Source organism: Caenorhabditis remanei, chromosome V, assembly GCF_010183535.1.
Source record: "Caenorhabditis remanei strain PX506 chromosome V, whole genome shotgun sequence".
Classification (NCBI taxonomy): Eukaryota; Metazoa; Nematoda; class Chromadorea; order Rhabditida; family Rhabditidae; genus Caenorhabditis; species Caenorhabditis remanei.
This window is the reverse complement of record NC_071332.1, coordinates 21,322,722-21,350,584: the sequence shown is the minus strand read 5'-3', so window position 1 is coordinate 21,350,584 and position 27,863 is coordinate 21,322,722. Positions and strand designations below refer to the sequence as shown.

General features: G+C 38.1%; 9 protein-coding genes across 9 annotated transcripts; 7 read left to right on the top strand and 2 right to left on the bottom strand.

Moving 5' to 3' along the window:
• Positions 1-1,867: 1,867 nt before the first annotated feature.
• On the top strand, positions 1,868-2,868 carry GCK72_021805 (uncharacterized protein; the record flags this gene model as incomplete). The annotated part of the gene is made up of 3 exons (XM_053734501.1): positions 1,868-1,935; positions 1,986-2,613; positions 2,665-2,868. 3 exons carry the CDS (start codon positions 1,868-1,870, stop codon positions 2,866-2,868), a joined length of 900 nt encoding a protein of 299 aa, XP_053583414.1.
• An 856-nt stretch (positions 2,869-3,724) lies between these two features.
• On the top strand, positions 3,725-5,109 carry GCK72_021804 (uncharacterized protein; the record flags this gene model as incomplete). Its single annotated transcript, XM_003091811.2, has 3 exons — positions 3,725-3,792; positions 4,245-4,887; positions 4,933-5,109. 3 exons carry the CDS (start codon positions 3,725-3,727, stop codon positions 5,107-5,109), a joined length of 888 nt encoding a protein of 295 aa, XP_003091859.2.
• A 930-nt stretch (positions 5,110-6,039) lies between these two features.
• GCK72_021803 (uncharacterized protein) lies at positions 6,040-7,117 on the bottom strand (the record flags this gene model as incomplete). The annotated part of the gene is made up of 3 exons (XM_003091796.2): positions 6,040-6,294; positions 6,347-7,004; positions 7,050-7,117. The coding sequence occupies 3 exons, from the start codon at positions 7,115-7,117 to the stop codon at positions 6,040-6,042; spliced, it is 981 nt and encodes a 326-aa protein (XP_003091844.2).
• Positions 7,118-7,724: 607 nt separating this feature from the next.
• Positions 7,725-12,677, top strand: GCK72_021802 (uncharacterized protein; the record flags this gene model as incomplete). Its single annotated transcript, XM_053734500.1, has 10 exons — positions 7,725-7,792; positions 8,584-8,893; positions 8,951-9,181; positions 9,724-9,794; positions 10,178-10,487; positions 10,545-10,775; positions 11,307-11,377; positions 11,760-12,069; positions 12,127-12,357; positions 12,402-12,677. The coding sequence occupies 10 exons, from the start codon at positions 7,725-7,727 to the stop codon at positions 12,675-12,677; spliced, it is 2,109 nt and encodes a 702-aa protein (XP_053583413.1).
• Positions 12,678-12,902: 225 nt separating this feature from the next.
• GCK72_021801 (uncharacterized protein) lies at positions 12,903-15,592 on the top strand (the record flags this gene model as incomplete). The annotated part of the gene is made up of 5 exons (XM_053734499.1): positions 12,903-12,970; positions 13,354-13,951; positions 14,483-14,553; positions 14,936-15,533; positions 15,578-15,592. 5 exons carry the CDS (start codon positions 12,903-12,905, stop codon positions 15,590-15,592), a joined length of 1,350 nt encoding a protein of 449 aa, XP_053583412.1.
• Positions 15,593-16,432: 840 nt separating this feature from the next.
• On the top strand, positions 16,433-17,520 carry GCK72_021800 (uncharacterized protein; the record flags this gene model as incomplete). Its single annotated transcript, XM_003091793.2, has 3 exons — positions 16,433-16,500; positions 16,546-17,182; positions 17,239-17,520. 3 exons carry the CDS (start codon positions 16,433-16,435, stop codon positions 17,518-17,520), a joined length of 987 nt encoding a protein of 328 aa, XP_003091841.2.
• Positions 17,521-21,415: 3,895 nt separating this feature from the next.
• Positions 21,416-23,955, top strand: GCK72_021799 (uncharacterized protein; the record flags this gene model as incomplete). Its single annotated transcript, XM_053734498.1, has 4 exons — positions 21,416-21,588; positions 22,203-22,794; positions 23,041-23,127; positions 23,701-23,955. 4 exons carry the CDS (start codon positions 21,416-21,418, stop codon positions 23,953-23,955), a joined length of 1,107 nt encoding a protein of 368 aa, XP_053583411.1.
• Positions 23,956-23,992: 37 nt separating this feature from the next.
• On the bottom strand, positions 23,993-25,857 carry GCK72_021798 (uncharacterized protein; the record flags this gene model as incomplete). Its single annotated transcript, XM_053734497.1, has 5 exons — positions 23,993-24,451; positions 24,499-24,775; positions 24,836-24,914; positions 24,965-25,049; positions 25,672-25,857. The coding sequence occupies 5 exons, from the start codon at positions 25,855-25,857 to the stop codon at positions 23,993-23,995; spliced, it is 1,086 nt and encodes a 361-aa protein (XP_053583410.1).
• Positions 25,858-27,272: 1,415 nt separating this feature from the next.
• Positions 27,273-27,704, top strand: GCK72_021797 (uncharacterized protein; the record flags this gene model as incomplete). The annotated part of the gene is made up of 1 exon (XM_003091815.2): positions 27,273-27,704. One exon carries the CDS (start codon positions 27,273-27,275, stop codon positions 27,702-27,704), a length of 432 nt encoding a protein of 143 aa, XP_003091863.2.
• Positions 27,705-27,863: the final 159 nt, after the last annotated feature.

The window sequence follows — 27,863 nt, the reverse complement described above, 5'->3', positions numbered from 1 at the left end:
AGTTACAAACATTTGAAAATTATAACGAAAAAAAATGCAAAAATTTGTCGCGTGTCACAATGTGTCCTTTTTGTTGAATTTTGACCTCGTTTTTTTTTGGAAACCGGGCATCGAGGGCAAAAACTGAATATACATTTCGAATCAGCCTTTTCTCAGCTTTCCAATGATTTATGCCACGTACTGAATAAAATTGAGAATCAAGGAGTCAGGTTACGACCAGAGACACGTTTGCTACGAAATGAGGCAAACGGGGGAATCATACGTTGAGTGGTAGAAGAGAGACGCAGGAGGAGGAAAACTGCATTGGTCAAACATATTTACACAATGGTCACTGGCAGACGGCAGGTAATCCGTTTGCCAGTGACCATTGGTAATCTCTAATAAGAACCGTCTTTTCGAATTAGAACAGTATAAGAATGGTTTCGATACAACTCTATTTAAGTACATACAGTACCGTACAGTAAGAAATAAAATTTGGTCTTTTTCAGTTGAAAATGACCAGAGGGTATAACGGTATCTGATTGGCCAACAAAGTAAATTATGTACAAATTATACAGAATAAAAATAGAGCCTCATTTTTGTAGTTGACAACATTTTTTGTACGGACACTCCCAATAGAAGAGTGAAAATTGATACTAGCATGTTCATCTTATTTATATAGCCTGTGAATGCAAAAGGATACCAATTAGAGGTCGTTCACCCGTAAAAAGGAGGAGACATCTCTGCCCCATCAGCTGTCTTTGCCACTAATCCTGCCTCCGAGCGTTGTCTAGATAGAAATGAAAGAGAAAGGGAGGAGACGCAGCATAAGAAACATTGTGAAAGGTTGATATTGTTCGAATTAGGCTAAATAATAATCGAAAACAAGTCTTTAAAACAAAAAAACCGATGAAAATGGGTAAAAATTGATGAAAGTATGGAAAAATCGACGATTATTGAATTGATTATTGAACTCCTAACCGCCCAACCACCAACCAATAACTCTACCAATATCAACATTCTCATTAAACGACATTGTAGCAATAGAAACAGTTGGAGGGGTACTATATTGTCAGAGTTAGGGTAAAAGAGTTTGAAAGAAGAAAGAACCACTGAAAATAGGTGAAAATTAGTAAAAATTGGTGAAAATTGGTGAAAGTATGAAGAAAATCGACGAAAACTAAATACTTCCTTTGGTGGTGAGCAAACGCGCTCCGCTGGACACCTGTTATTTCAAAAAATGTTTTTCATTGGTTTCCGTCGGTTTTCAGCATTTTTTTACCAGAGTTGCAAGATTCCGGGCCGGGCCGGTCGGCCCGGATTTGAATTTTTGAACTTTTTTCACTACAAATTTTTGTCCAAAAATTTATTTTCTGAAAATTTTTCATATTTTTCCTCAAGTATATTTTTCAAAAACCTTCGAAACCTACAAAAAATTGTTCTTAAGAAATATTTTTTCAAAAAAATCGGAAAATTTTCGAAAAAAAAAATTTGAATTTTTTTCAGTACTGAACTTCCGGGCCCACCGGGCCGGGCCGGAGAAATTTTAATTTCGGCCCGGCCCGGCCCGTTGTAAGTCTGCTTTTTACTCACGCTTTCCCCAAAAATTGTTATGACATGCTTGAGTGTTGCGAAAAATTTTCAGATTTTAAGTTTATGAGAGTTCTGGGTTACGGTTAACCGCCACTATGCCGCCCCCTTGCCCTTTCTTGTCACCTTTTGAGAAGTGTGCCTGCTCTTGGCTCCGAGTATGTCTGCTTTTAAAAAGATGACTGCTATCTGGCCACTTGCTCAAAATTCTGCGTCTCCTCTCTCTCTTTCTCTTAATCCGTTGCTAAGCTCCTGAGTCTTCTCTATTCCATTCTTCCATTTTTTTCCTTTTCCATCGATGGAGCTACTCGACCTACCGGATGACATGCTCTCAGAGATTTCTGAAAAACTTGACCTTCGTGGAGTGTAAGTATACATTAAGAACTACTTCCAGATCCATGTTCATCCAATTTCAGCTCAAACTTCCGAAAAGTGCATCCCCGTCTTCGCAAACTCCCAACCATCACCAATAACTTCTTGGAAATCTCAATTATAAAGGAAGATGACTCGATTTCCGTGAATTTTGAGTCAGATTGGGAACGCCAAGGGATATTATACAAAAAAACTGGAGATGGTTGTTTGGTTAACCAGAAGACGCTCGTTGGCGAGGATTTTCTGGAGATTGCTCTCCAGGATTTTGCAATAAGTCTACGTTATCAAAAAGGCAAATTGAGAGAGTTCGTAGTGGAGGACGATGATAATAATGAAGTCGTTAAAAAAGTCTCCACTATTCTGAAGTCACGAGTCAAGCCACTGGCCACAAAGAATTTCGTGTTGCGAGTACCCAACTCAAATGAGGTATCCAACTTCCTCCCGTACTTGGATGCAACCTCTCTTAGGGATATTTGCCTGAACTGCAAAGAAAGGGACATCCCACTTCGATTCGAGGAATTTGAGCATTTGGAGCAATGGAAGACCGCGGAACACTTTTGTTGTACGGTCTATCTTGGGGATTCCGAAGTTCTCTCACGTTTGATTCATTTGGATACTGTAGACGTTCATGTGCACAATCTTTATATGAAGGACCTACTCCCTCTAAGAGATGTTAGTAGCCTACAAAAACTTTTGATATATTTCAATTGATTCCGGTTCCAGGTCATTCTCAACGATGTCTCCAAATTCAGCATCTTCACTGTAAACTATACAAATTTCGCTGAAGAAGAGGAGTTTGTAAACTTGGTAAAAATGGAGAAGGATAAATGGCCTACTGTATGTTTCACACACCGAGAGAGATTGGAGACGACTGAACCTTCCCCACAGAAATTTCAGGCTGTTTCATTACAGCAAGATCTTCTTTAACTTGGTCTTTTTTTGAATATTAATAAAGATCACGATCATTTTACATTGTGCTCAAAATTTGTGACCTGTATCCATGCAACCCTCGAATTTACTACAAAATGGTCAACTACGAAAATGTAGAGAATTTCATACGCTACATTTTTGTAGTTGATAACTTTTCGATAAATCCGCCCATTTTTGAGATATGCGCCTTTAAAGATAGGTGGCAGAGTGACGAGAAGTGAGAGTCAGAGTAGAGAAACCAGAGTGTCGAACTGTCTGCGTCTCCTTCTTGCAGGCAGAGATATCTAAAAGTGGTTGATTGCAATGTAGTAGAGCATTTTATGCTGATAATTTTTGTAGTTGACAACTTTTTGATAGCTCTGCCCAGTTTTCAGCTAGGGGTTCTTAAAGCTAATCAGTTTGCTGCCGGCCTTCAACGTGAGAGAGTGTTGAGAACGCAGAGAGGTTGTCTTCTCCTCATGCCTTCTGTGTCCCTTTTTATAGTAACAAGGAGAGGTTCTACTAATTCGAAATATCTTTTTGAACAATCTTCCAATTATAGTCTTGTGACTCCTCGAATTCTTGTGACTGCGGGAAGGTCACTGTCTCGTGGTCTTGGTGCTGATTTTTTGAGTGGAGACCATTCTCTACACCTTATTCGTCCGTGCCAGGCACCAGATTATCTCAAGGGGAAGCTAGAGCCGGAGAGCACTCTCTCAATACTCTACGTTTCCTTGGTTACCCAAACCTTCCTTCTCTTTCGAGTTGTCTTGTTGTCACAAACGCTTCGAGCTCTCGTCTGATCGATATTTGTCTCTCTCTTGTGCTACACCACACAACCAGACGTCGTCGTCACACAAGCCCCTCAGCAGAAATGTCCCTGCTCAACCTACCTAATGATCTTCTATTAGAAATCTCCGGGAAACTCAATCTCCGTGGAATGTAAGTGCATACAGTACCGCTGAAAAAGTCATGAACTTTGCCTGTGGTCAGTGGAAAATGACTAAGTTTGAGAGTGTGTATTTCGGTGTTACCTAATTGTCCGACAAACTAATTTTTGTATGGGATGGACAGATCAAAAATAGGGCAAAATTTTTGTAGTTGGCCATTTTTTGTAGGGACACTACCTTGAAAAATACAGCGTGTCAAAGTGAAACGCTCCAAAATTCACAGGGAGATATGGCTTCGACAACCTCTAACTTTCATAATAGTGTCACTACGAAAAAGTGGTCAACTACAAAAATAATGAGCTATTTTTGCTCTTTCCAACACATACAAAATAAATTTCGTCGGGCAACCAGGTGACACCGAAATACACTTGGTCATTTTCTACTGAAAATCGCCAAAGTTGGTAACCTTTAGAACGGTACTTCCATTTTTTTTTTCAATTTCAGCTCAAACTTCCGAAAAGTCAACCCTCAACTCCGTTCACTTCTCACATCGCTCCCACCAACTAAAAACTTCTCCTGTATCACCGTCGCTATTGAACAAGAAGTCATGACTACTATATTCGAGTCAAGAGGAGCTCATCATGAGGCGGTAGCATACATGAAAAGAGATGATGGTTGTCAGGTTAACGGGAAACTGTTTCCTGGACAAGATTTCGTGGATTTTTATATCAGAGATTTAGAAATTAACCTGCGTTACCAAAAGGGAGTATTGGATGATTTCATAGTTATCCAAGAAGACGGTGCTAATGACTCAGCTGGAAAAGTCTCCAATATTTTGGAATCACGAGTCAGACCATTGGCCACAAGATCTTTATTAATGCAATTGACCAATTCAAATCAGGTATCTCAGTTCCTATCACACCTGGATGTAAGCTCTCTGGAGAGGATTCATATTAACGGAAAAGAAAGGTACATCCCGTTTCGATTCGAGGAGTTTGAGCATCTGGAGCAATGGAGGGCCGCGAAATCATTCTATAGTACTGTCTATCATGAGAATTCCCAAGTTTTCTCTCATCTGTTACATTTCAAAAAGGCTGAAATTAGTGTGGACAATCTCTTCATGAGGGACTTGCTTGCCGTGCGAGATGTAAGTTTGTAGATAAAAATCCCAAGACATTAATGTGTATTCCAGGCCATTCTCAGCTCTCGACTCAACGAGTTCACTGTACACTATGTCAATTTTGCTGAGGAAGAGGAGTTTAAGGATTTGTTGGAGGTGGAGACTGACCAGTGGCCTCGTGTCCACTTCAAAGTCCGAAGAAGGTTTTCGATGACCAGGATGAGCATGTGTTTAACACCATTTCAATGAAACGCAACCGTCGTTCCGTTTGATTTTTTCATTTGCAATTTTTTTTGATTAATAAAGAACATGACAAGTTATTTAAGCAAGGATAATTACTAAATCTAAATTGGAAACCTGGGTTACTGTGACCTTCAATTTACAAAACAACAGTCAACGGGTAACTTGAGTAACCTCATTCTCTGGAAACGTTAGAATTTAAAAAATGCATACTTGTCAAGTCCCAAAGGCCGGATAATTAGCGTCAAAACTCAAAATTCAAAGTTTCTCGAAAATAGTCCAACTTTCGACTATGATCCAGAATATGCAGAAATTCTGAAAAATCATCAAATTTTTTACATTTTCAATAAAAGATTGAAAAAATTTGGTTCATTTTAGGAAGCCGAGCCTTGACGGGCCTTCTCGGGCCTTGCCGGGTCGGGCTGGGCCTTGACAAGTATAAAAATGATCATCATAAAACTTTCAACGAGCCGGGCCGCGCTGATTTGAGATTTTTCACCGGCCTGACCAGGGCGGCCCGGGTTACAGTACAAAAATTTGAAAATTTCAATTTTTTGCAAAAAATCGAATTTTGAACTATATTTCTAAATATAGATAGAATCTCAGGCCTACGTGAGATTTTTGACAATTTTTGACAAAAATTTCAAAACAATTTCGAAGCAATTTGTAAAAAATTATGCACATTTTTTGGTTCCGGGGTGAGATTTTGCAAGTCTGATCAACATAAGAATTAGAGGATGGCGAATGGCACCAAAACTGGCTAATTGCATAGTGTTTCCCGCATTTGGGGGAGACAAGGGACATCTGCTCGTGCATAATAAGAGGGACGGATTTTCTCCATCAGCTTTCCCCCCCTCTTCCTCTGAGTATACCCCTTTTCTCAACACAAGAGCTGAAGTAACGAAAAGATCCTTTATTACTCAAAGTAAACTTTTCAAATCAAACCACAAAAAAGTCTGAAGAAGTATCTTCAACATATTGAACATATTCAGAATCAAGTCGTTCAAAACGAATCATGAAGAAATTAACGGAGACTACCAGATAGTCATTAGAGTTTGGAATTTTGTAGTAGGCGTGTTCTGGCAGTCCTGCACCTACATCTACATTCAGCATTTGTCCAATTGAATCCAATCCAGGGAACTCAGAATACTCAAATGAGATATCGATAAGTGAGTGGGTCTTGTTGAGGAGTATCTGTAAGGTAAGACGGTAAAATAGTTGTTTTTTCTACTCTACCAAAACTTACATCTCTCAGCATGAACAAATCCTTCAAATACACTTTCTCCGCCCTAACGATGACTGTTTGAAAATGAAGAAAATGATGGAGACTCGAGGTGTCTTGAATCCAGAAATCAGAAAACAATAAAGGCGCAGACTTCCACGGTGTTAGATGTTCAAACTCCTCGGGTTTTAACGGCACATGTGGTTTATCCTGACCCTGCTCAAGTTGAAACAATTGAATAGCTTCCAAAACATTTGGGTCCACAAAAGGGAGAATGATGAGCGCTTCACTTTGATTGTTCACAATCAGCTCCAGATTTTTAACTGGTAGTGGTTTAGAACGGGATTTTAGAATTGTTGCGATCTCTTCTCCACCTGAAGTTTGTTTTTCCGCATTTAGAATAAGTGTAGGCAATGGAGATTTCTGGTAGGATAGGGCCAACTTGAAGTCTCGACCGAACATCTTCACAAAATCTTCTCCAATGATTTCTTTGTTGCCATTATAATTGATTTTGGCATTTTCCGTCTTGTACATATTATCGTATTCTGTTCCATTTTGTGATGTATAACTCACTTCAACGCCATATTGGTGTGTTTCTATGCCAAGGTGTCTGAAGTTATGTGTCGGCGGATACGTATCGAGAAGAGATCGAAGGTGGCGATTCACTTTTCGGAAGTTGGAGCTGAAAAGTGGTGAGTTACAAGGAATAGGGCAATAATATACTTACATTCCGCGAAAATCCAACCTATCGGTTATATCCAGCAATAGTTCATCGGGTAGGTGGAGTAGACTCATTTGAACAGAAAATGCTCAGAATAAGAAAGAGAAGAGCAACTGGAGTATTGAATAGAATGTTTACCGCATTTGGCTTGAGATGGGACATCTGCTCACAACAAGAGACACAAAGAGAAATAGAGAAATAGAGAAGCGGAACCAATGTCCCTCTCTTAAGCTTCCCCCTTTTCTCAGCGCTAGAGCTCAATTATCATGTGCTCTACCGAAATCGGCCGTATTTGTGTCCCCCAGCAATATACGTTCCAAAAAAGAGTATATCTTGCGTATACTATTTACCGATTTTGAATTCCATGTGAAAAAAAAACTAAAGTTTGAGAGCTTATAACTCGGTTCGCAGAGACATTTAGCAGGTTTTGGCTGCAGAAATGGACTCTTCGTAGTCGAAAGTACCTATAATCAAATTTATTGGTCGTTTAGAGAAACCGCGTCAGAGGCGCGCCAGATGGTGTAGAGAACCTTGAGAAAACGGAGACGCAGAGACGTGCAAACGCGCTCCGCTAGACAACAACAATTTTCATTTTTCTTTCGTTGTTTTCTTATTTATTTTTCGCCTGTTTTGATTATTTTACGACTCATTTTCGATTTAAAACTTGATTTTTTACAGAAAATGAATTTGCTCGACCTGCCTGATGATAATCTGCTGGAGATTGCTGGGAAATTGGACCTTCGTGGAATGTTTGTTGATTTTAATACGATTTTTTGGTGTTTTTATTCTTGAAGTGGATTTGGTATATTCTAAGTAGGGTTTTTAGAAAAATAATCGGTTTTTTTTCGGGGAAAAATTAATTTTGATCAGTTTTTCCCGTTTAAAAAAACAAAACCCGATTCTCTTCGGTTTTAATCGGTTAAGACACCGGTTTTTCTTCGATTTTTCGATTTTTACCGATTTTCACCGGGTTTTTCTGAACGTTTAAACAATGCGGCGGTTTGCCACGTTTTTATCATATTTTGCGGGTGGCAACCGAATGAAATCTGTTTTTTTTTTCAAAACGCGATCGAAAAAAATCGATTTTCACCGGTTTTTGTTTGGTTTAATTTAAAGTCAAATAAATAAGTTTATATCGATCTTACAAAGGAAGTATATGACGGACCTAGTTAAACTTTTTCAATAAATTTGACCGCAGGTAATGTGGACCTTGAGAATTCGAAAACTGCAATAAAAATATGCTAAATGGTCACGTGATTTCGTTATGACCCGTCAAACAAGTTTCGATAGACTATTAGTGAAAAGCTTAACCACATAAAAAAATTGAAAAGTTTGACGGGTCATAACTCGGTTCACGTGAGCATTTAGCAGATTTTTATTGCAGTTTTCGAATTCTCAAGGTCAATTTGCGGTCGAATTTATAGAAAAAGTTCAACTCTATCCGTCATATACAAAATCTGTCAAATCACATTGAGTGCTGCCCAACTATATCTGAATTATAGATTTTTTTCTTCAACGTTCAAAGTTTCTCTAATTTCAGCTCAATCCTCCGCAAAGTGAATCAACGACTTCGGAACGTTCTCGACCTACGTCCACCAACTAATAACTTCACCAAAATCACTATTGAAGGATTCATTTATTATCCACGAACACAAGTGATATATGAGTCAGCGACTGGAACAGAAACAATTATGTATGATGACAAGGATCAGGCTGGACGAGACTTCGAACTGAATATTCGATATCAAAAGCGTGTAGTGGATGAGTTTTCCATCAATTTCCAAGACGCGGAGGATCCCGTGGCTAAGAAAATTCACGAAACTCTAAAATCTCGAAACAAAATGCTCCAAGTAAAAAAGATTTTCTTACGAGGCAATTTTCAACGAGGCCTGTTCGAAATTCTTCAGTTTTTGGATCCAACTTCTCTGAAAACAATTGCGACGTTTATGAGTGAAGGAGATGAAATCCAACAGTTTGATGATAATTGTGTGCAGCTGGAGCAGTGGCGTAGTGCCGAAGAGTTTACCAGTAATATCATGATAGAAAGCTCGGCGTGTTTTAACAAATTGTTAAACTTTCGGGAAGTCAATATTTGGGCGAATGAAATTCGTTTGGAGGATGTGCTTTTGTTGCGAAAGGTAAGCGATTTTTTAATTTCACAGTCATTCTCTTTCATTTTCAGCCGTCCCTTTCCAATCCATTCTTCGAATGTTTTTCCTTCCATATCACCGTGTTTCCCGAACTAGATGCATTTCTGCGTCTGTTAGGAAGCTCGTTAGCAGATCTAACAAATTGTAGATTTATGGCAAAGTACTTCCGAATCCCCAACTCGTCGGATGTTCTCTTAATCCGTTTCTCTCGAAATTGTTGCACTTTTTGTAGAATGGCCGAGGCAGAGAGATATGCCGGATGGGAATTAATTGAGGATATTGGAACAGTTGAATTTTTTCAGAGATAATTGCGTTTATGTTCTAAATAGATAATTATGATTATGTTATTTTGAGCAATAAAGACTGTCTCTATAAATATTTGAATTATTATTAAAAGGTACTGAAAAATCCTGTGGTCTACCTACCTCTCATAGGTTGAGCTCAGCAAACGCGCTCTGCTAGACGGGCATTTCCCACATTTTTAATGGATTTCACGGCTTTTTGTATTCTTAACGAATGCACTTTTTCAGAAAATGAATCTTCTCGACCTGCCTGATGATAATCTGCTGGAGATCGCTGGAAAATTGGATCTTCGTGGGATGTGAGTCGGTTTTTTCAAATGTTTGAAGTGAATTTGGATATTCCTAGTCAAATATTAAGAGTTTTCATATTTGTACATGGTGCCAAAATTCAAATTTTCGACTATCATTCGGAATTAGAAGAAATTCTGAAAAATTATAAAAAATGTTCACATTTTTGATGAAAAATTGAAAAAATTGTTTGAAAAATTGATATTTTTTGAAGCCTTGTCTTCGGGCCGCACCGGTCCTTCAAAAAATTTCCAAACCCCGGGCCATTGGGCCTTGACAAGTATGGTTTATTTCGATTTCAGACAAAATCGGAAAACATAATTTTACATTGTCTGCTTCCCAACAATATCTGAATCATGTTCTTTCCCGTATAATCAGTGATATTTGATTTCAGCTCAATCCTCCGCAAAGTGAATCAACGACTTCGGAACGTTCTCGACCTACGTCCACCAACTAATAACTTCACCAAAATCTCTGTTGAAGGAATCACTTATTATCCACGAACACAAGTGATATATGAGTCAGCGACTGGAACAGAAACAATTATGTATGATGACAAGGATCAGGTTGGACGAGACTTCGAACTGAATATTCGATATCAAAAGCGTGTAGTGGATGAGTTTTCCATCAATTTCCAAGACGCGGAGGATCCAGTGGCTAAGAAAATTCACGAAACTCTAAAATCTCGAAACAAAATGCTCCAAGTAAAAAAGATTTTCTTACGAGGCAATTTTCAACGAGGCCTGTCCGAAATTCTTCAGTTTTTGGATCCAACTTCTCTGAAAACAATTGCGACGTTTATGAGTGAAGGAGATGAAATCCAACAGTTTGATGATAATTGTGTGCAGCTGGAGCAGTGGCGTAGTGCCGAAGAGTTTACCAGTAATATCATGATAGAAAGCTCGGCGTGTTTTAGCAAATTGTTAAACTTTCGGGAAGTCAATATTTGGGCGAATGAAATTTGTTTGGAGGATGTGCTTTTGTTGCGAAAGGTAAGCGATTTTTTAATTTCACAGTCATTCTCTTTCTTTTTCAGCCGTCCCTTTCCAATTCATTCTTCGAATGTTTTTCCTTCCATATCACCGTGTTTCCCGAATTTGATGAATTTCTGCGTCTGTTGGGAGTCCCCCCAGCAGATCAAACAAATAGTAGATTTATCGCAAAGTACTTCCGAATCCCCAACTCGTCGGATGTTCTCTTAATCCGTTTCGCTCGAAATCTTTGCTCTTTTTCTAGATGTGCCGAGGCAGAGAGATATGCCGGGTGGGAATTAATTGAGGATATTGGGACAGTGGAATTTTTTCAGAGATAATTGCTTGTTAATTTTTTAAATAATTATGATAATGTTATTTTGAGCAATAAAGTCTGTCTTGATGAATATTTGAATTATTATTAAAAGGTACTAGAAAAGCCTGTGGTCTACCTACCTCTCATAGCCGAAGCTCAGCAAACGCGCTCTGCTAGACAGGGACATTTCAGACATTTTTGATGGATTTTAGAACTTAACGAATGCACTTTTTCAGAAAATGAATCTTCTCGGCCTGCCTGATGATAATCTGCTGGAGATCGCTGGGAAATTGGATCTTCGTGGCATGTGAGTCGGTTTTTTCAAATGTTTGAAGTGAATTTGGTATATTCCTAGTCAAATATTAAGGGTTTTCATACTTGTACATGGTGCCAAAATTCAAATTTTCGACTATCATTCGGAATTAGAAGAAATTCTGAAAAATTATAAAAAATGTTAACATTTTTGATGAAAAATTGAAAAATTATTTTAAAAATTGATATTTTTAAAGCCGTGTCTTCGGGCCGCACCGGTCCTTCAAAAAATTTCCAAACCCCGGACCATTGGGCCTTGACAAGTATGGTTTATTTCGATTTCAGACAAAATCGGAAAACATAATTTTACATTGTCTGCTTCCCAACAATATCTGAATCATGTTCTTTCCCGTATAATCAGAGTTATTTGATTTCAGCTCAATCCTCCGCAAAGTGAATCAACGACTTCGAAACCTTCTCGACCTACGTCCACCAACTAATAACTTCACCAAAATCACTATTGAAGGATTCATTTATTATCCACGAACACAAGTGATATATGAGTCAGCGACTGGAACAGAAACAATTATGTATGATGACAAGGATCAGGCTGGACGAGACTTCGAACTGAATATTCGATATCAAAAGCGTGTAGTGGATGAGTTTTCCATCAATTTCCAAGACGCGGAGGATCCCGTGGCTAAGAAAATTCACGAAACTCTAAAATCTCGAAACAAAATGCTCCAAGTAAAAAAGATTTTCTTACGAGGCAATTTTCAACGAGGCCTGTTCGAAATTCTTCAGTTTTTGGATCCAACTTCTCTGAAAACAATTGCGACGTTTATGAGTGAAGGAGATGAAATCCAACAGTTTGATGATAATTGTGTGCAGCTGGAGCAGTGGCGTAGTGCCGAAGAGTTTACCAGTAATATCATGATAGAAAGCTCGGCGTGTTTTAACAAATTGTTAAACTTTCGGGAAGTCAATATTTGGGCGAATGAAATTCGTTTGGAGGATGTGCTTTTGTTGCGAAAGGTAAGCGATTTTTTAATTTCACAGTCATTCTCTTTCATTTTCAGCCGTCCCTTTCCAATCCATTCTTCGAATGTTTTTCCTTCCATATCACCGTGTTTCCCGAACTAGATGCATTTCTGCGTCTGTTAGGAAGCTCGTTAGCAGATCTAACAAATTGTAGATTTATGGCAAAGTACTTCCGAATCCCCAACTCGTCGGATGTTCTCTTAATCCGTTTCTCTCGAAATTGTTGCACTTTTTGTAGAATGGCCGAGGCAGAGAGATATGCCGGATGGGAATTAATTGAGGATATTGGAACAGTTGAATTTTTTCAGAGATAATTGCGTTTATGTTCTAAATAGATAATTATGATTATGTTATTTTGAGCAATAAAGACTGTCTCTATAAATATTTGAATTATTATTAAAAGGTACTGAAAAATCCTGTGGTCTACCTACCTCTCATAGGTTGAGCTCAGCAAACGCGCTCTGCTAGACGGGCATTTCCCACATTTTTAATGGATTTCACGGCTTTTTGTATTCTTAACGAATGCACTTTTTCAGAAAATGAATCTTCTCGACCTGCCTGATGATAATCTGCTGGAGATCGCTGGAAAATTGGATCTTCGTGGGATGTGAGTCGGTTTTTTCAAATGTTTGAAGTGAATTTGGATATTCCTAGTCAAATATTAAGAGTTTTCATATTTGTACATGGTGCCAAAATTCAAATTTTCGACTATCATTCGGAATTAGAAGAAATTCTGAAAAATTATAAAAAATGTTCACATTTTTGATGAAAAATTGAAAAAATTGTTTGAAAAATTGATATTTTTTGAAGCCTTGTCTTCGGGCCGCACCGGTCCTTCAAAAAATTTCCAAACCCCGGGCCATTGGGCCTTGACAAGTATGGTTTATTTCGATTTCAGACAAAATCGGAAAACATAATTTTACATTGTCTGCTTCCCAACAATATCTGAATCATGTTCTTTCCCGTATAATCAGTGATATTTGATTTCAGCTCAATCCTCCGCAAAGTGAATCAACGACTTCGGAACGTTCTCGACCTACGTCCACCAACTAATAACTTCACCAAAATCTCTGTTGAAGGAATCACTTATTATCCACGAACACAAGTGATATATGAGTCAGCGACTGGAACAGAAACAATTATGTATGATGACAAGGATCAGGTTGGACGAGACTTCGAACTGAATATTCGATATCAAAAGCGTGTAGTGGATGAGTTTTCCATCAATTTCCAAGACGCGGAGGATCCAGTGGCTAAGAAAATTCACGAAACTCTAAAATCTCGAAACAAAATGCTCCAAGTAAAAAAGATTTTCTTACGAGGCAATTTTCAACGAGGCCTGTCCGAAATTCTTCAGTTTTTGGATCCAACTTCTCTGAAAACAATTGCGACGTTTATGAGTGAAGGAGATGAAATCCAACAGTTTGATGATAATTGTGTGCAGCTGGAGCAGTGGCGTAGTGCCGAAGAGTTTACCAGTAATATCATGATAGAAAGCTCGGCGTGTTTTAGCAAATTGTTAAACTTTCGGGAAGTCAATATTTGGGCGAATGAAATTTGTTTGGAGGATGTGCTTTTGTTGCGAAAGGTAAGCGATTTTTTAATTTCACAGTCATTCTCTTTCTTTTTCAGCCGTCCCTTTCCAATTCATTCTTCGAATGTTTTTCCTTCCATATCACCGTGTTTCCCGAATTTGATGAATTTCTGCGTCTGTTGGGAGTCCCCCCAGCAGATCAAACAAATAGTAGATTTATCGCAAAGTACTTCCGAATCCCCAACTCGTCGGATGTTCTCTTAATCCGTTTCGCTCGAAATCTTTGCTCTTTTTCTAGATGTGCCGAGGCAGAGAGATATGCCGGGTGGGAATTAATTGAGGATATTGGGACAGTGGAATTTTTTCAGAGATAATTGCTTGTTAATTTTTTAAATAATTATGATAATGTTATTTTGAGCAATAAAGTCTGTCTTGATGAATATTTGAATTATTATTAAAAGGTACTAGAAAAGCCTGTGGTCTACCTACCTCTCATAGCCGAAGCTCAGCAAACGCGCTCTGCTAGACAGGGACATTTCAGACATTTTTGATGGATTTTAGAACTTAACGAATGCACTTTTTCAGAAAATGAATCTTCTCGGCCTGCCTGATGATAATCTGCTGGAGATCGCTGGGAAATTGGATCTTCGTGGCATGTGAGTCGGTTTTTTCAAATGTTTGAAGTGAATTTGGTATATTCCTAGTCAAATATTAAGGGTTTTCATACTTGTACATGGTGCCAAAATTCAAATTTTCGACTATCATTCGGAATTAGAAGAAATTCTGAAAAATTATAAAAAATGTTAACATTTTTGATGAAAAATTGAAAAATTATTTTAAAAATTGATATTTTTAAAGCCGTGTCTTCGGGCCGCACCGGTCCTTCAAAAAATTTCCAAACCCCGGACCATTGGGCCTTGACAAGTATGGTTTATTTCGATTTCAGACAAAATCGGAAAACATAATTTTACATTGTCTGCTTCCCAACAATATCTGAATCATGTTCTTTCCCGTATAATCAGAGTTATTTGATTTCAGCTCAATCCTCCGCAAAGTGAATCAACGACTTCGAAACCTTCTCGACCTACGTCCACCAACTAATAACTTCACCAAAATCTCTATTGGAGGAAGAATTTATCATCCACGAACACAAGTGATATACGAGTCAGCGACTGGATCAGAAACAATTCTGTATGATGACAGGGATCAGGCTGGACGAGACTTCGAAGTGAATATTCGGTATCAAAAGGGTGTAGTGGATGAGTTTTCCATCAATTTTGAACACGCGGAGGATCCAGTGGCTAAGAAAATTCTCAAAACTCTAAAATCTCGAAACAAAATGCTCCAAGTTAAAAAGATTTTCTTACGAGGCAATTTTCAACGAGGCCTGTTCAAAATTCTTCAGTTTTTGGATCCAACTTCTCTGAAAACAATTGCGACTTTTATGAGTGAAGGAGATGAAATCCAACAGTTCGATGATAATTGTTTGCAGCTGGAGCAGTGGCGTAGTGCCGAAGAGTTTACCAGTAATATCATGATAGAAAGCTCGGCGTGTTTTAGAAAATTGTTACACTTTCGGGAAGTCAATATTTGGGCGAATGAAATTCGTTTGGAGGATGTGCTTTTGTTGCGAAAGGTAAGAGATTTTTTAATTTCACAGTCATTCTCTTTCTTTTTCAGCCGTCCCTTTTATGATGAACGATGTTCTCAGTGGGGACGTGCTCGACTTGTATTCTCAGGAAACCTCCGTAAACCTCAAACTTGGGTAATTAAACCTTTATTAAAAGATAAAAGATAAGCTCTCGCCTCTGCTTTTATACTGGGCAGAGGCGGAGCCAAACAGAAAGTGTGTGGGTGAAGGAATTCAATTAAAACAGATAGAAAGAATGATTCACGACTAAAAGCCTATGAATCATATCTGATGGGAGCGGGGAAAAGAAAGTGGGAGATGTACAAAGTACAATCGAGCACACCTTTCCAATCCATTCTTCGAATGTTTTTCCTTCCATACCACCGTGTTTCCCGAATTTGATGAATTTCTTCGTCTGTTGGGAGTCCCCCCAGCAGATCAAACAAATAGTAGATTTATGGCAAAATACTTCCGAATCCCCAACTCGTCGGATGTTCTCTTAATCCGTTTCGCTCGAAATTGTTGCACTTTTTGTAGACGTGCCGAAGCAGAGAGATATGCCGGGTGGGAATTAATTGAGGATATTGGAACAGTTGAATTTTTTCAGAGATAATTGCGTTTATTTTCTAAATACATAATTATGATGATCTTGTTATGAGCAATAAAGACTGTCTCGATATACATTTGAACTATTATTAAAAGGTATTGAAAAAGCCTGTGGTCTACCAAGCTCTTATATCCTGAGCTCAGCAAACGCGCTCTACAAGACAGGCACATTTCAACACTGAACAATATGTGTTGAAATTTCTCATCCTTAACAAGAGAGTAAACACTGATAACATAAATGTGGCGTGATACAGTGTAATAGTTTTTTGTCAACAATTTTTGGTCACCAATTTCAAAAAATGAGTTTACTCGACCTGCATGATGATGACCTGTTGGAGATTGCTGGAAAATTGGATCTTCGTGGAATGTGAGTTGGTTTTGGGGTATAATTATCTTAATTGTTCATTTTCAGTTCAAACCTCCGAAAAGTAAACCAACGACTCCGAAACCTCATAGAGACTCGTCCACCAACCCATGACTTTTCTAGTGTCACGATTACAGCGGATGATGACTTGAAAGTGGTATATGATTCTGGAACACCAGCTGGACAGGAGACAATTTCATACAGTAATCTTAACCAAAATTGTCTCGTCAACCAGAAGAGACTTGTCGGACAGGACTATCGTGAGATTTTTTGTCGAGACTTTGAACTGAACATTCGCTATCAAAAAGGTGTGCTGGATAGGCTTTGTGTAGTTGAAGGAAACAATTGTCTGGGTTTAAAAAGGATCTGCGAAATCCTACAATCACGAGATACAAATCTTCCAGTGAAGTTTCTAAGGATTTTTTGTGACTTTCAACGACAAGTCTTTCAAATTCTATCGGCTGTGGAGCCACTCACTCTGAAATCAATTCATATTCTTTTATTTCGTGATAGTACACAACAACTGGATGAGTATGAGCGCCTGGAACAATGGCGTAGTGCTGAAGAATTGGATGGCAATGTTAATGTGGACAGCTCAACGCATTTCAGACGATTGCTTCATTTTCGGAAAGTCACCGTTTGTGTGGAGCGACTTTTTTTGAAGGATCTAATTGTGTTGAGAGATGTAAGCGAATTTAAAATCCTCAAAATCAGATTTATCTTCATTTTTCCTTTATCCAGGCATTCCTCAGAAATCCACGCCATCAAAAATTCAAGTCCTACTTCCCTCAATTTCCCGAGTTGCAAGAATTTATGGATTTGCTAGGAATGGAAAAGGATTCAGGGGATCTAGAAGAGGATTCACTTTCAAAAATGTATTTTCGAATTCCCAACTCGTCAGATGTTCTAGCAATCGGTATTTGTCTCAATTTGTTCAAGTTCAGAAGACTTGTTGTCGCAGAGAAGTATGCAGGAAAGGATGTAATTGAGGATATTGGTGAAGTTGGATTCTTTCAGAGATAATTGCTTGTATTTATAAATTAGGATCCGTATTCATTTTCTATAATTTTGATAATCTTATTTTAGCAATAAAATATATTTAAAACCCTATTTCGATCACAAAATCACTCACATTTAGCTCAAAATGGCTCGAAATAGTTCAAAATCGGCTCAAAACTACAGAAAATTGGCTCGAAGTCCCACAAAATTGGTTCAGCTTACCTCGAAATTCGGTAAAAATCAGACTAGCAAGATTCCGGGCCGGCCAGGCCGGCCCGGTTTTGGCTCGGCCCGGTTTTGACCCGGCCCGGTCGGCCCGGATTTGAATTTTTGAACTTTTTTCACTACAAATTTTTGTCCAAAAATGTATTTTCTGAAAATTTTTCATATTTTTCCTCAAGTATATTTTTCAACAACCTTCGAAACCTACAAAAAATTGTTCTTAAGAAATATTTTTCAAAAAAAAATCGGGAAATTTTCGATCAAAATTTTCAAAAAACGCTTCCATAGGAAATTTTTGTTTAGATCTAGTTTTTGTAGAAAAAAATTCCATTTGTTTTGATGACTCCTTCATATAGAAAACGAGATTCTGCTGAAATTAAAACCCAATGGCCTAGTTTTTGAAATGGCCTAGATTTGAGGAAGTGCACGAAGGAGCTCAGCTTTTTCGTGTAATTTAACTAGGGAAAGATCCCGATTTATGGGTCGAGACACATATCACTAAAACGGCAATTTCGCACTGATTTCAGATCTGTATTTACAATTTTTCAGAACGATTCTGTGAAAAAAGTTATACATGTTTTTGTGAGATCTCAGTAATAAAAATGGAAAAGTTACGAAAATCGTCCAAAAAGCTAATTCAGTGGGATTGAAATGAACCATAGTTCGCTTCAAACGACAGGGGAACATTTTCAGTCGTTTTTTTTTCGACGAATTCTGAAGTTTTTTGGTGGCCAACCCATGGGCGAAAATTAGACCACTTTGTTTTTTTATTTTTATCTCAAAAACTGTTCTTGTGTGATTGTAAATGTAAATAGGAGTTAACAACAATTCATTTATCAGATTGTCTCCTAGATGTCTTAAAATTGTTATTAGAATCGAGGTGAATTGAATATTAAAATGCACTTTTTACGCCTCTTTTCACCGAAGAACAGATGAACGCAGCTGAATTGTCAAATTTTAGATGTTTTCCACTTGAAACTTTCCGGTTTCATAACCTAAATCTCTTTTTCGAACAATTGTTGACCTATCCTCCATTTTTAGATTCCAAACGAACACTTTTCATAAAACTCCCTCTGCAGTTTATTAACCTCATTTTTCTGTGCCGCGGTGTTGCATCTTTCTGATTCCTTAGCCCCGCCCATTTTTCCGCGCACCATGGGGCGAAAATTTGTCAACGGGAAATGTAGCAAAAAAATCACCGTGAGTAATTCCAACCGGAAATCTGAAAATGTCTCCGTCTCTCATTTCCACACACTCTTTTCTCACTGTCTCAGTGGAGCGCATTTTCTATTCTCATCATTTTCAGATTTTTCAAGAAAAGGAGCTGGCAGCGAGGACGCTTTCGAGGTAATTCTTAATGAAAAATGACTGAAATTTATGATATTTTTTCAGTCGAATGGACGAGTCGGATGGAGGACACCAAGAAACGGTGGAATCGGAGTCAAAAAGGGTTTCACCGATAAAAAATTGAGAAAAATTATAATTTAGTATTATTTCAGAAGCGATGGATGGATTCGGATGGGTTTGAGGAGACGGAGGAGGCGACGAAATGCCGGGAAAATAGGAAAAACCACTGAGAATTCAGAGATTTGAATGCAATTTGAGGTTTTTCAGAGCGGAAAAATGAAAATTCATCGATATTTTTGACTGGAAAAAGCTGGAAAATTGGAATTTTTGGCTATTCGATGACTTTTTGGTGTTTTTTGAGAAATTTTACATCGAATCGTCAAAAAATTCCAATTTCCCGGTTGTTTCAGTCAAAATATCGATAAATTTTCAATTTTCCGCTCTAAAAACCCTTCAAATTGCATCCAAATCTCTGAAATTTCAGTTTTTTGTCTTTTCCCGGCATTTCGATACATTAATTATCGTCTCCGACGTCGAATCTGTATTCTTCTCGAATTCATTCGAATCAAATCGCTTATTCGATCTTCAGAAATCTAAATGTTTTTTTGTTTCAGGGACCCTCCACGTCTTCGGCGCCAACTGCCACTTCCAATGATGCTCCGACTGCTGCTGCTGCTGCCAAAACTGCAGAGGTGAGAATGAGAATGACTAACTGAGCTGCTCGGAAAAAAATGAAAATTGAATAATTTGAGCAAAAATCCCTTACTGTAAAAACACCTTCATTCGGGAAATTGCAGGCTGAGAAAGTTAAAAATCACATCTTTAATATGGTCTATTCCGGGTTTTCTGTCTTCTTTCTCATTTTGACTTTACCATTTTCAAGTTCATTTTTGTGTTGTATCCCATTATTTTGTTGATGAATAATTTGTAAGCAACTCGAAACTCCTATTTTCTTCGCTGGTAAACTAACGGGAGTTATTCTCTCCTATCTGCAAAATAATGTGAAACTTGAGAAAAATACTGTCACTAAAACCAAATTTTTCGAATTTCCATTCTAAAAAAATTCCCAAAATACACATTTTTCTCATAAAAATCATCTGAAAATCATCTTATTTTTGAAATTTTTAGCTAAACACCATTTGATTCGTTTCTATTTCAAAAAATCTTTCTATTCTAAGAATTCGAACGAGAAAATGTGGTTTTTCACAGGGTCATAGAATGCCCATATGAAGCAACTGCGCTCCAAAAAAATTAGCGTTAAATTAGCGCGAAATTCAAAAAATTCATCCAAAAAAATTTTTTTTGTGTATTAAAAATTTGTATTTTTCTCTTTTTTAATGAATTCGATATTTTTTGTGCAAAGTTTTCTCGAAAATAGCGAGAAAAATGGAAGAAAAGCTAGCTTCATTCGAAAAATTTGACTCCCTATCGTTCGTCTTACTGTACCCACGTTATACAAAGGCCGCATTATGCTGATCGGCGACTCAATTGGCAACGTGCAAGTTGTGTGCAAACGCGCTTCACTGAGCTTCCGGTTTCGCGCGAAAATAATTGGAAAAAATGGAATATTTTGAGTTAAAAACCTAATTTCTGACAATTTTCAACTCAAAAACCAGAATTCTAAGCTAAAAATCAAGATTTTCATACATTTCTGAACTTTTTCCCTGAAAAAACAACTCAAAAACACCAATTTTCGGTATTTTCCTATCATCTTGACTCAAATTCAGTAACCGCGCTCCACCGAAACCCGAGAAGAGACTATGACGATCGAAGAGACGCAGAGAGCGAGAGCGATGGGTTTTGGTAACGAGGAAGCACTGATTTCCAAGTTTTTCTCATTTTAAGCATAAAATCACATTTTTTTCGAATATTTCACATAAAAATTAGCTGAAAATCAATATTTTAATCTGAAAACTGTGATTTTAAGTCTGAAAATAGGCATTTTCCATCGAAAAAGTGAGTAACACGGTGATTTTTTCGCTACATTAAATTTGGGTTTATCTTCCATATTTTTGCTTCTGCTCAAAATCATTTAAATTTGGCACAAAACAATTCAACATTTGCTCAAAATCAATCAAAATTGGCACATTCTGAGTCGACATTCTCTGGCGCTCCTTTGACGCCTTCCATGTTTTCAAGTATACGTATTTTTCATGAATAGATGATATCTTTTTTGTTTTTCTCTATTTCCAAGAAACTCAAAATTTATAATTACATATATATCACGATAACAAAAGAAACACCCACCTATTAGTCCCTATGGAGCCAAAAACTCGAGCTGTTTTCTTTTTTTCTTCGTTTCGTTCACGCCCGCCACTCGACAACTCATTACGCCGTCTATCTACCACAAATGATTCTCTGGTTGAGTCGAGCGATGATATCGATTTTTCGATATCTTTATCGAATTCTGCTCTATTCAGTGTTGTGTTTCTCGAATAAACCAGAGTTGGTTGAAAAAGATTTGATAGATATTCCAGAGTTTATTGTTCGGGGATTCATACGGAAAATGGATTTGAAGGAGAGGTGAGTAGTCATTTTCCAAATATCCCGATTTTTTAAAACCTGAAAAAATAAGGCTCTATTCCAGTTTAGATGTCCTTTGAAAACTCTAACATCCCAAACATAATTATACGTCACTTAAAACCATACTTGCAAACCGGGCCGCCGCTTAACTCGCTTCAAACTCAATATTATTATCTGAAAAATATATCAAAATGTAGATCTCGACGAGTTCTATCTTCGCGACGCACTACTGGCCGGATCTCTATTTGTTATTGTGCCGCGGGCCGGGAAAAAGTGCCAAAAAACTCAAAAAATGGCCCAAAAAAGCCATTCTAGCCCTGCCCGCGGCACATTAACGAATAGCCATCCGGCCCGTAGTGGGTCACGGACATTGAACTCGTCGAGATCTACATTTTGGTATATTTTTCAGCTCATAATATTGAGTTTGAAGCGAGTCACGTGCCGGCCCGTGTCGGCCCGTTTCGGCCGGGTTGACAAGTATGCTTAAAACATTTATACGTCCCTCAAAACATTTTAACGTTCTTTGAGGTTCCAACAGCGCTTGGAAATGTTTAAACGTCCCTTAAAATCCCAAAAAGTGGTTTAGACTGGAATAGAGCCAATAATAATTACAGAATTATTATCCGAACGAAATCCTCTTCTCTCCGTGATATTGATGACATGGTTCCTTTAAAAGTGGATGGAATTGTTCTGAAATCTACACCGTCTGAAATCTCTCTCAGCTTCGAGGGATCTCTCAAATTTATATTTTCTGGAAATAATCGATTGCAGGAAGCCATGACGCAACTGTTGATAGTCTTAAACCACCCCAAACTTGACTTGAGAAGTATTCGATTCGACTTCTTTCGAGAGGACACCGATGAGCAGATCATGGATATCTTCTCCACTAGACTGACATTTGGTATCTGTGTAAAACTACTTCATTTCGAGAATTGCAGTTTTCAAAACCTTCTAACGTTATTGGAACATACCACTCCAAAAATTCTTAATGAGATTTGGATAACTGGGCGGATTCACAGACAGTATAACCCGGATACTATTGATAGAATTTTCCAATTGGAGCAGTGGAAGAAAGCCAAAACTTTGGTGATTACTGGAGGCTTGTTTGGCAGTATGGAGCACTTTAGTCATTTCGAGGAGTTGGCTCTATATATATCTGGATTTACTCTACAGAAAAACTGGGCAGATACAATTGTGATTAGACAGGTGAGTGGGGACTTCCGGCGCAAATCGCTTTAAACTCAATAATATGAGCTGAAAAATGTATCAAAATGTAGAACTCGGTAAGCTTTATGCGTGTGGCATACTACCAAGCCAAAAATCTTTGCGAACAGACAAAAATTTACCGAGTTAAAGAATTTCGAAATGTTTATTTCGAAATGCTTCGAAAATCGGAAATTCACTAATACTACCGAAACCCACTCAAGGGACCTTCGAAACTTATATTTTTAGAATCAGCAAGTCAAGACGGTTCGAATGAGTATAATCATGGCTATATTTGATGTTTTGGGTCTTGAGTGGAATTTAAAGGCGCATAGAGTAGGTAAAAATTGATTTTTTTCGGAATATAGGCATGATTATACTCGAATGAAAGCTCTTGGCTCCCTGAATATGGATAACTAAATTTCAGTTACGGTAGTGTGGGTCTCACCACGAAAATTCTTGTCTTGCTGATTCCAGAAACATAAGTCTCAAGGGTCCCTTACGGTAGTTTTAGAGAAATTCAGATTTTCGAAAATTTTCGAAAACCTGTAACTTTGTTAGATTTTAATGGTCTTCAATGTTTTTTGGCTTGAAATTTGTAGAATTTTCCAATTTTTCTATGAAAAAATGTTTCTATGAAAAATAAATGCGATACCTTTTGAATATCCCTTTTCGACTATATCGCTGCTCTAAAGGCGGATGGCGGAAAGCAAAACTCAGTTCAATCCTGATAACCAACAAACCGGCATATCCGTACTAAAATCGGTTTTTTAAAAAACAATTTTGCTTTTTTTCCCTTCAGTCCATCCTTGGGCGATTAACCAGTAAACCAGTGACATAGAGCTCATTAAGACCTAAATTTTGGTCTATTTTTCAGTTTTTCATCTTTAAAATAGTATATTTTTCCAGATCCTCCGTCAATTCAGCAATCTCAAAAAAATGGAGTTTTTCACATTCCCGAATCGCCTTCAATGCCATGAAATTTGTGAACTTTTCGAGGCTGAACAGATCAGTGATCGGAAGTACATTCGTCGGAACACTGATTCTGAATCCGAGGACTATTTCTCAATTAAAAATTTCAACGCAGAGAAAGGACATTTCAAAATTAAGAGAGTCGTGAAGAAGTCCAATGAGGAGGAGAACGAGATGTTGAGATTGATTTGATAAATTTATTTAGTAAAATTGTATTGAAAGATAAAATTCAATAAATAAATCTTGGCACCACCGGGGTATTCGGTACATGAACATTAACACTTGGTAACGGTGACCTCACCGATCTCTCCGATACCAACCAAGGCAGTAGACACTTCAACATTCTTAGCGATCGTCTCCACACTTGCTCCTCCACAAAATTCTTGATAGTCCGCCGGTAATCCCTAACAATCACCAGTACAGCTATCGGGTCAAGGATCGGATAAAACACAAATGCGAATTGAATGATAAAGTCGATTTTATGCAAGTTTGCCATGAGAATCGGTGCCAGGAGCATAGTGGCTAACGGGAGGTACAGTAGGAGGACAGGGATGAGGGTCTGGACAACCAAGGCTCGGAAGAATTGCTTCTGCATGTCCAGGGTACGACGGGATACCGCCCGTTTTTTGATGGTGATCTCTCGCCAGGTATGGTATCCACAATAGGTCACAATGGCGCAGGAGATCAACTAAAAATAACGAATTTCTTTTGTACTCCTCTCGGACAAGAACTCACCACGATCTTTAAAAGAATAATAGCCAACACAATAGACTTCCCGCAAAACGTTGTCTCAAAAGCCGTGGAGACGTGATACTTGATGCCAATGAAGACAGTGACATCCGGGTCCACACTATAGAAATCGATTAGATCATCCATATCCACTTCACAAACGCTGTCAGAGGTGTTTCCTAGGAACAAGGTTGCGAAGTACCACTCGAGACCGAAAATTACGAAGATCGCGATCCAGATGAAGAATTTGGGCATCTCGAATTGACGCAGCCAGTTTTGATTGCTAAAAACGTTTTGGTTTTTTAGGGGGGAGCGGGGCTTAGGGTATACGGTAGCCACTTACTTGCAAACCGCCATGTAACGATAGAAGAAATGGATGGCGAGGAGAGAGATGATGATGCCGGAGCAAGCGAAATTCACCACTAGATACAAAATATGAATTGGTATCTATTAGTGATAATTAGTGACTTACTATTAAAATGCTTGGCCACCGTCTTGGGAAGATGAAGGGGGTTTGTACTGAAGAAGAGGAACTCGCCGTTGTTGACAAGGATCATCTGGAAGGAAGTTGGTTGCGAAATGGGGAATATAAGACGTTTAAGAACCGGGACGTTTTGCAAATTACGTAGTTAACGGGGAGAACGTGAGAGATCAAAGAAATCAAAGATCTCCCACTATCAGAAGGTCCGATTTAGAGGTGACTAGTTTCTTGGTTTCAAAGCGTCATAGTTTTGAAATGTCCCGGTTTCGAAACGTCGTAATGTACATTTCTTGGTTTAAAACTAGTTCATCTACACATTGGTCTGTTTTTAGCAATTTTGAACAGCTAGTTTTGGAAATATCAGTCTCAGACTATAGTGCGGTTGGGTTAATTTATTGATCAATCTGAAACCTGACATTTTAAAACTTGGTTTCAAAACGTCTCGGTTTCAGAACATCATGTTGTTGCATTTATTCGTTTAGAACTATGTGATTTACACCCTGACCAAGTTCCAGCTATTTTTAACGGGTTGTTTTGGAGATACCTGTCTCAGACTATGGCTACCAGCTGACTTAGCCTTGACATTTCAAAATTTGATTTCGAAATGTCCCGGTTTCAGAACGTGCTAGACTATCTCATCACTATTTCTATCAATTTTCAGCAATTTTAACGATTCCTCTTGCCTACAAACCACTTACCGGTTGATTCAACACATCGACTGTCGAGAAAACCAGCTCAAAAATGGAGAAACTCAGCATAAGATAAACATAAGACCCCAGCTGTTTTGTAGTCTTCTTTCGTATCATATACATCAGAATATTATTGATTAGTACAGAGAGACAGAAGCCAGCGTAGGTACTGACTTGTTGGATTGAGATTTTCATGGTTTTTGGCTCGAAAAAATGGGAAAAATGAGGGAAAATAAAAAGATTGAGATTGAGGAGAATGAATGATGTGATGTCGAGGTTTGTTGTTGCTCGCTGCCTTCCTTCGGCTCGTGATTTCGAGAGTTGGAGCACTTATAATTAGTACTTCTCTCCCGATACATAATTAGTGGGTTGTTGAGAGCCCGAGCTCTCAAACTTTTGAGCATTGCTCAAAATAGGAGAGAGATGTTATACTTTTAGGGAGAATGGAAATGCAAAGGGCAGGTTTTGCAAGGAATTTGGGTGTACATATGTACTAAAATGGAAGAGGGAAAGACCGGGGATGTGTCTTTGTAGTTTTGTTGATTTGAATGAAAAAGGGCTCCCTAAATTAGACCGCTCAAATTCTGGCTCCCCAATTCGAGCTTCTAGATTTGGCTTCCAGATTTCAGATCTTACTAGGCAAGGCCATGGAGTCAGTGCGGAGATATGGGACGTGACCTGTATCATTGGAAAGCGGAGATTACGCTGATTCCAAATATATATTCAGTTTTTTTCCTTTGATGCCTGGTATTCGAGAAAAACGAGGCCAAAGTTCCTAACGTGTGGATTTGATTCCGGTTTCAATAATAACACACGAATCAGATTTCAGATCTCAGAATCCTTGCTGCTTCCTTATTTTGAATCGTTGATTCCGGCTCCTAGATTTCAGATTTTGACTTTCAGATTCCGGTTACGGGATCTTAGATTGATATTCTTCAATTCCAGTTCCTATCTCATACACTCTTTTTTCCACATTCTGGAATCCCAGATCCTGGTTTCTGGTTTCAAAACCTTGTCTCAGAAATTCTATCCCCCCATTTCCTTTTCATTTTCGATCAGTTCATTCAGACCACTTTACGTATTTAACCTAATTTGCGGTCCTCTGCTTGTCTTTATTTTTCCCCAATTCTTCACTCAATGTCACTGACACAACCGAATGACGAGTAAGTTGTTCATATTCATTTGACATTCTGATGATTTTTTTCAGCTCCGACCTCCTTAAATACACCATTCCCAACTATGGTTTGTCAGATAGGTGGGAATGGCTACAGTATCTAAATCGACTGGTCGCTCTTATATCTTGTATAGCTCTTCACTGTTATATTCTCGTTAGATTATCAATTATGAAGAAGCTGAGTGATTATCAAATCCTAATTATAATCCAGTCATCAATTAATATCATGGCATGTCTATTCGAGTTGATATTAAACGAAGTACAAACTCAAAACCTTCAAATTATAAAAATCGGGCATCCTTTTTGGAACTTTTCCTTAAACCAAACATTACTCTATACCATATTCATGGCCCTATTCTCTAATGCCACCCAGGACTTTCTCATGCTTTTCAATCTACATAGAATGGTTCTTATCAAAAAAGGGAACATATTAAGGATGTACGCGCTAGCAATACCTCTAATGCTCTTTGGCACAGGTGCAGATGTTCAAGACTCGTATTCCTTGGTTATGAAGGGTCAGGACATCAACTTATTCTATAAATATGGCCAACTCCCGGTTATAACTCTTGTCATAGTGTTTTGTTATGTAAAACTCAACCGCGAATTCTCTAAGATCACTACATCCGAGAAGACTAGGAAGTTGCAACAGAAGTTGTCAACAAGTGTCATGTTGCAAATAGTTATTCTTGGAATTGTTTCTTTTATTGTTAATTTTATACCATGGCTATTCAAGAAGTACGGGGACCCGTCTTACTACAATCAGCACATTGTGATGTATATTATTGTGTCTTTGGTGATTACTGAGTGGTACCTGCTGATATCTGCAATTCTTATAGCATGGTCGATCACTGGATTTTTTCATAACTAAAGTGTAGATAAATGAAGTTTATAGAAGAACATACGGCATTGCGAAATCTCCAGCAACACATAAACTTTTGTGCTAAATCTAATTAACAGCTCAGCCCACCTCACCTGATAATTTGATTTATGAATGCAATACTCATGTGTACATTTTCTTTACTTGTTC